The sequence below is a fragment of the Helianthus annuus genome, chromosome 3 (assembly GCF_002127325.2).
Source record: "Helianthus annuus cultivar XRQ/B chromosome 3, HanXRQr2.0-SUNRISE, whole genome shotgun sequence".
Classification (NCBI taxonomy): domain Eukaryota; kingdom Viridiplantae; phylum Streptophyta; class Magnoliopsida; order Asterales; family Asteraceae; genus Helianthus; species Helianthus annuus.
In genome coordinates this window covers 161,052,101-161,059,672 of record NC_035435.2, presented here as the reverse complement: position 1 = coordinate 161,059,672, position 7,572 = coordinate 161,052,101, and the positions used below count along the sequence as shown (strand labels likewise).

The 7,572-nt window shown below is 39.2% G+C and overlaps 2 protein-coding genes across 6 annotated transcripts; both read left to right on the top strand.

The window, feature by feature from the left end:
• The first annotated feature begins 426 nt into the window (after positions 1-426).
• On the top strand, positions 427-2,528 carry LOC110930240 (amyloid beta A4 precursor protein-binding family B member 1-interacting protein). Its single transcript, XM_022173514.2, has 3 exons — positions 427-675; positions 1,933-2,087; positions 2,197-2,528. Exons 1-3 carry the CDS (start codon positions 453-455, stop codon positions 2,212-2,214), a joined length of 396 nt encoding a protein of 131 aa, XP_022029206.1. The 5' UTR covers positions 427-452; the 3' UTR covers positions 2,215-2,528.
• A 3,418-nt stretch (positions 2,529-5,946) lies between these two features.
• On the top strand, positions 5,947-7,572 carry LOC110930239 (basic salivary proline-rich protein 1-like). 5 transcript variants are annotated; one of them, XM_022173511.2, is made up of 2 exons: positions 5,947-6,049; positions 6,645-7,572. In XM_022173511.2, the coding sequence occupies exon 2, from the start codon at positions 6,702-6,704 to the stop codon at positions 7,443-7,445; it is 744 nt and encodes a 247-aa protein (XP_022029203.1). In that variant the 5' UTR covers positions 5,947-6,049; positions 6,645-6,701; the 3' UTR covers positions 7,446-7,572. The 5 variants fall into 5 exon arrangements, with proteins under 5 accessions (XP_022029203.1, XP_022029204.1, XP_022029205.1 ...); XM_022173512.2 differs by having other exon boundaries at positions 5,979-6,132; XM_022173513.2 differs by lacking the exon at positions 5,947-6,049 and adding an exon at positions 6,115-6,235.

The following is a 7,572-nucleotide window of genomic DNA, read 5'->3' as shown; positions in this document are numbered from 1 at the left end:
TTAACGGCAGATTTGGATCACTGACAGATCATTGGAGTATCATCCTGCCATCAGCGAAATCACCCGATCATATCCATCTCCACTAGACATAATGTCTATACACCAATTCAGGAGTAAACCCAATAAATTTGTTTAATATATGTTTTGTATAGATTTGTCAATTATGTTAAAATTTATCTCAGCTACAATCGTTAATTCAAAACAATTATAAAACAAAATAATGTTTGAAAATATATGTTCTTTATTTAACGATATAATTCGATTAATATAAAGTGATTTTTCCTACCCAGGAAGTTTCCGTATCATAACCTAGTAGTTTTTATATCAGGATTTTTCGTGATCTAATAATTTTAAACCGTTGGTGTAAAATTTCCTCAAATAAATAGAAAAAAAAAAACAAAACTCTTAAAACTTTTTAAAATTTTTTATTCCTTTGGATTAAAAATTAGAAAATGGCAATAGATACGAAATGTCGCAACTTTTTTTCATTATTTTATAACCAACGAAACCCCCCTCGGAAGTCGCAACCGCAAACTATACCTTGGTCGCGTTCGTCGTCGCCGCCGCCACCACCGTCACCACCGTCACCGCCGATCGACCGAGATATGGGAGCAGCACAAGCGATGAAGAGAATTCCACGGATCAAGTTTCCTCAGCGTCATCCCAAGCCTTCTGGTTTGTTTTCGTTTTAATCTCTAGGTTTTTTTTATTCCTTTAATTTGTTTGTGTAAATGTGTGGATTGTTGTTTATTGTTAATTTAGGTTTGGATCATGATATTTGTTAGATTGAATTGCTTGATTGAATGTAAGAAGATGTGTTATTGGTTAAGCTAGGGTTAGGGTTAGGGTTGGAATAAGAGGATTGGATTTGTTCTGATTTGATGAGAATTGATGTGAAGTATAGGATTATGAACTGATATTGAATAGTGAAACTGATAGATGTTTGTATCAGAATGAATTTTTACTTTTTTTGTAATATGGTTGTCATAAAATCAGTAGAACATAGAGTGGTGTTGCAAAGAAAGAGATGACTTTGATTTTTGAGTTTCGATTTGGTTTCGATGAATTGATTATATGAAATTTCAAGAGATTTTGCTTTACTGGATTTTACTATACAGAAAGCATACAAATGAAAATGTGTTAGTATTGGTGTTAATTGTGTGAGAGTATAGACAATAGGGCGTTTCTTTAGGCTGGGTTTTAAAAAGTATACCTAGGCGCGAGACGACCTTAGGCGCAACTGCGTAGGCTTGTTAGCTGCTTAGCTTCCGACTAGGTGAGCTGCAGGCTGTACAAAAGGCACAGGTGAGGTGCACGTAAAATGGCCTTGAGGCGCACCTCATCAGGGTGTTGTTGATGTAGCTTTTTAGATTGTACATATAGGTCATTTACATTATAACATATTTAGAGCTTATTTATATCCAGGTTTTGGGTAAGTGTGATGCTAGAAACCTTATATAAACATCTTGCGCCTCACATACGAAAAGCGGTATTGCCTTGTGCTTTTTAAAACCAAGCTTTTAGGAGGGAGGTGTTGATGTGGTGAAGACTGAAGAGAGGACATGATGTGGGTGGGTGTGTGTGAGAGAGGGGTGTTTTTAGTGACCCACTATTGTGCGTGCTCTACTATCATCTTGAACTCACAAGTCATTCCGTATTTGGGTGATGGATGGATGATAGTAACAAATCCCGGCAATCCAAGATGTGGATGTACATGGTAAAAGTGAGCTTTGAACAACCTGTAAGATATCAAACACGGCAAAACTCACTTATACCATTAGCTATTGCAGCCAAATGGTATGCTAATGTATATAATATTAGATAATTCAAGAACTATGTTACAAAAATACTTCACACAAATTAATTGCTCATATATTATCAATTTTGGGACATTTAAGTTGTAGCTAATTGCGTCGTCCACTCGTCTTGCAGGTTCAGCGACTCAGACCCAAGCAACACCTGCCGCCAGTGATGTTCCTTCCACCTTTTTCTCAAGGTCTGCTCCATCTGATAAAACTCTAGGTGGGAAAGCCTCTCTACAACCCAAAAGAACTCCAATGACTCAAGAGGAGATTGATGCTATTATGGTAAGCAATATCATATTTTGCTTCTTTATACTTTATGCCGGGAATCTTGAGTCACTAAGCACCCTGTGATCTTGATACTTGTTTTTTTTTTTCTTGTTTTGTTTGGCAGTTGGGTGGATGTATATGAAGCTGATGAGGCTTTTACAAATCATCTTTTGGTTTCATATTTTTTTCCTATGAACAATCGCTGTATGTTATCAGAACTGAAAACCATTTTGAAACTTTTGTCCATAAGATATGGTTGAGCTCTAATTCTCCATTTCATGTATTATGGGTTGTTCGCAATCCGGACACTGATAATTACTTCATTCGGTGTGAAGCAACATACGAACTTTGTGTTGCATAGGCTAAGTAAGAATATCTGAGCTATGAATGTATATTGCGAATGATGGATTGGGAAATCTTGTTGTTTTTATTGATCTTGAACTCTTTTTTTCCGAATCGAACTTATACTTGTAAGTTTTGAAAACCATGTTTGATGGCTTGAAGACTTAAGTTTCTGTGTTCTATAGAGAGTAGTGTTTTGGCAGAATTTAAAACCATTTAATTTGAAGGATCAAGTATGATAGATTGAAAGCCATTCTGAGTTGACACTTTTCATTCAACATGACCTCACCTTTCATGTTTCATACTGTATTGTCATTGAATCAAAGTTTTTGACATAATCTATCATTATTTTTACTTAGAAAACCCTGCATTAAACTTTGAGCTGGAAGCTATGAGGATCAATGCCACTAAATAAAATTGGCAAATTGGATTTAAGTAATTTGAACTTATTGTTTTGAGTTAATAGCCAAAATGGTCCCTGAGGTTTGCTCACTTTTGCCACTTTAGTCCAAAATCTAAATTTTTTAACTCTGGGTCCCTGAGGTTTGCATTTTTTTGCCATTTTAGTCCAAAAATGAAATCTGGTCAGATTTCTCAAAAAAAACCTCAAGTTTTGTCCTTTTGCACAGGGGTAAAATGGTCATTTTCATTTTATTATAACTAATTATTAATTAAAAATAATAAAACCCCTCACCACCATCAACATTCCTTCGTATCCCCCTCTCTTTCTCTCTCTCTCTCTAAAACACAAAACCAGAAACCATCACAAAAATCAAAATACAGACAACAACAAATCAAAACAAAAACCGATTTGTAAAAAGAAACGAGGCTCCAACAACAAATCAAAACAAAAACCGATTTGTAAAAAGAAACGAGGCTCCAACAACAAATCAAAACAAAAACCGATTTGTAAAAAGAAACGAGGCTCAGATCTGTTTTACATTGGGAACAAGGAGGAATAACCGCCATGGCTGCAAACAGAGGTTGCAAGCGCACTTGCCCTCCTCCGATTCTGCCACGCCAAGCTGCAGAAAATCTCAAATGTTGACCCAATTTTGACTCGGATTAGGTGAAATCATCACAGCCTCGTGGTGAATAAAAGGACTGGGTTCAAGTTTTGATCATCCTGTTTGTTACAACCACCTTCAAACCTGCAACAAGAAACCCAGGTTGATCAGACCTGCACCCAATTTCATCACCACCACCATTAATCCACCACCACCATCTCTCTGTCTCCCTCCTTCACCCACCACCTCCAACAACACACCACCATAACCACCTTCAAACCTGCAACAACCCTAATCACCAACCATCTGCAAACCGTCTTTGACTAACCCTCCCACCGCCACCGTCTCCACCGGAACCCTAACCCCAAACCTGCAACAACCCAAATCAGCAACCAACACGATTCAACCCACCACCCCTACTGAAAACCCTAATCCCAAGAACCTGCAAACCACCACTATTAAACCCACCACCCCATCCACCATCACCACCCTCACCGAAACCCTAATCCCAAACAACCTGCAAACAACCCTAATCACCAACCACCTGCAAACAACCTAGATCCATCCGGAAGAGAGATAGGGAGAAGAGAGAGAGAGACAGTGGCGGTTTTGTTGTTGTTGTTCGTCGATTTACACCTGTAAACGCTGCTACTGCCGTTAGCTTGATGAGTAGCAGCTAATAAAGGATTTACACAGAGGTTAGTGTCACCGGCGTGAGGAGGTGGCGGTGGTGGCGGCAGAGAGGAGTAGAGGGAGAGAGAGAGAGAGAGGTGGTGGTGCTTGTGAAGAGAGAGAGGTGGTGGTGGTGCTTGTGAAGAGAGAGAGAGAGAGGATGTGTGTGTTTATATCTGCAGAGAGAGAAGGTTTATTATTTTTAATTAATAATTAGTTATAATAAAATGAAAATGACCATTTTACCCCTGTGCAAAAGGACAAAACTTAAGGGTTTTTTTTGAGAAATCTGATCAGATTTTATTTTTGGACTAAAATGGCAAAAAAATGCAAACCTCAGGGACCCAGATTTAAAAATTTTGGATTTTGGACTAAAGTGGCAAAAGTGAGCAAACCTCAGGGACCATTTTGGCTATTAACTCTATTGTTTTTGGCCAATAATGATTCCAACGGAGTTTATTCCCGACAGTGATCTCAACTTTTTTCATTTTGTTTGTATAATGGTAATTCGTTAAAAATGACTTAATGGAGTTAAGTTTTTTTTCGAATTACAAACCGATGTTTTAGAGCTTTTGATCAGAACAAGGATACGAATCGACTGATGTTAAACTTACCTCGAAACATCAAGATGGTGCTCCAAACGGCTTGATTTTTGTTAATTGGAAGTTTAAACACCCAAATTGAAGCACCGTTTTCGTTGTTTGGAGCACTCGTTCGAGGTAAGTTTTACATCCTTCGACTCGTATCCTCGTTTTAATCAAAAGCCCGAAAACATCGGTTTGTAATTTGGTAAAAAAAACTTAACTCTGTTAAGTTATTTTTAATGACAGACCATTATACAAAAAAAATGAAAAAGTTGGGACCGCTGTTGGGCATAAACTCAGTTGAGATTATTGTTGACCAATAACAACTAGTTCGGATTATTCAAGGGAAATAATGTTTAGATAAGTGAAAAGGACCTTTAGAAACAACCTTTGTATAAGGTGAAAAAGTCATTTTGAAAAGTTAGGAAATCTTGACTTTTGAAACTCCTTTTAATGAAATATTACCTTTTCACACCTTATAAACTTATCCAAACACTTTTTTAAAACAACTTATTGGACTTTTCCCATCTTATAAACTCATTCAAACTCTTTTTAAAAACTTCTTTTGATAAGTCACACGTTAAAAAGTACCTTTGCCAAAAATAATTTTTGAGTTAAATGTAATTTCACTAACAAAAAAGTTCTTTTAAGAAAGCCTATCTCTACTCTCACTAGGGGTGTTCAAAACTGGATATCCGAAAATTCAGATATCCGAATTTCGGATATCCCGAAAATTCGGATATCCGAATTTCGGATATCCGAAATTTTCGGATACCAGATTTCACTATCCGAATCCGTATCCGAAATTTCGGATACGGATTCGGATAGTGAATCGGATATCCGAAAATTCAACTTTTTATTTAATTTTTTTTTATTATTTTTTTCATATTTGGAAACGGATATTTTGGATAGTTTCGGATATCCAAATATAAGTTTTCGGATATTTTTCGGATATTTCGGATATTTTCGGATATTTTTTGGATATTTCGGATATTTTCGGATACTTCGGATATTCGGATATCCGAAAAACAATGAAAATTAAATTTTCGGATATTTCGGATATCCGAAATATCCGAAAATTTTGAAAATCACTATCCGAATCCGAATCCAAAAAATTCGGATATCCGAAATTTCGGATATCCGAATTTCGGATATCCGAAATTTCGGATATCCGATTTTTCGGATATTTCGGATTCGGGTATCGGATATTTCGGATCGGATTTTCGGATACGGATACTTTTGAACACCCCTGACTCTCACTAATAAATTATAAACCCTGTCACTATCCTCATCGTCTTCTTCTCTCTCTACTCTCACTCTAAAAAAGGTTTTTCCAATCTGCAGCATTACAAGGCCCACAGATTCAGAAGTCGTAAGTTAACAACCATTAATTATCATGTGATGTTGCTGCTCTTTGTTTCTCTCTCCAATTTTAACATCTCCTTTCAAATTCGAGTATGTGTTACATTAATTATGAAATTGATTTCTCCTTTTTACACTGCTTGCTGGTTGGGTTAATTAGCAGATGCCAGATGATGAACAATTGTTTATGTTTTATGTAAGTAAGCATAATGTTTGTTTAGGGGAAGAACACCCTTGTGGCTAGGTAGTTTTGACTTTTATGAGGAATTGGGGATTCTAAGTTTCTAAGACTGTGGGGGTGGGGGGGCTTGGGTTCGCACAATACCAACGCTAGAGGGGCAACGCCCAAAGCCAAGCCCATAGGGGATGATGTGCAAGTCTTGGGTGGGTTTCCCATGCCCAAACCCAAGCCCCACACCCAGCAGACTAACTGTTACATAGGTTATCATTTGCATTCCTCTCTTAACTCACAAACAGATTTCTATTTGCTATCAGCAGATACATGATGTTGGAGCACTCCCAAATTCTTAGTTTTGTACAAATTTACATCAATTTCCTCTCTTTTGTATTGACTACTTGAGATGTTCACTCTTAACTGTCTTTAGGACCCCAAGTCACAAGACTGACTAGTTTCTTAATTCGACCTGGTCTATCCGCCACCCATGCCAGGGGCCGTACAGAAGCATGCTTCCGATGTGGACATTCCAGAGTTGCCACAGCCGCCACCACCATCCGGGGCGCCTCAGTTTTCACATCACGTTGTTCCAGGTCCTGACCCAGGAGCAACAGTGTATCAACAGTTACAGGCTGATGTCGACTGGCTTGCTTATGCGTTGCAGTGGTTAGTTGAGGAGGCGCAGGAGCGACGACAGCGTGAGGGGTTACCTCCCCGACCGTACCATCCAAGGGCCGTACAGAAGCATGCTTCCGATGTGGACATTCCAGAGCTGCCACAGCCGCCACCACCGCCCGGGGCGCCTCAGTTTCCACATCACGTTCCAGGTCCTGACCCAGGAGCAGCAGTGTATCAACAGTTACGGGCTGATGTTGGCTGGCATGCTTATGTGCTGCAGTGGTTGGTTGAGGAGGAGCAGGAGCGACGACAACGTGAGGGGTTACCTCCCCAACCATACCATCCAAGGGTCGTACAGAAGCATGCTTCTGATGTGGACATTCCAGAGCTGCCACAGCCGCCACCACCGCCCGGGGCGCCTCAGTTTCCACATCACGTTCCAGGTCCTGACCCAGGAGCAGCAGTGTATCAACAGTTAAGGGCTGATGTTGGCTGGCATGCTTATGCGCTGCAGTGGTTGGTTGAGGAGGCGCAAGAGCGACGACAGCGTGAGGGGTTACCTCCACGACCGTACCATCCGCCTCCAGGATGCCATCAGCAGCAGGATCCATAGCCATAGACGAGCCTGTTGCTCTTGTTTTTGTATTCAGTATTCGGTTATATTTTATCTTTTGTTATGTATGTATAAGCTTATGTTGTCGTTTTTATGTTGTTGGTTTATGTGATGCGTATTTGTATTA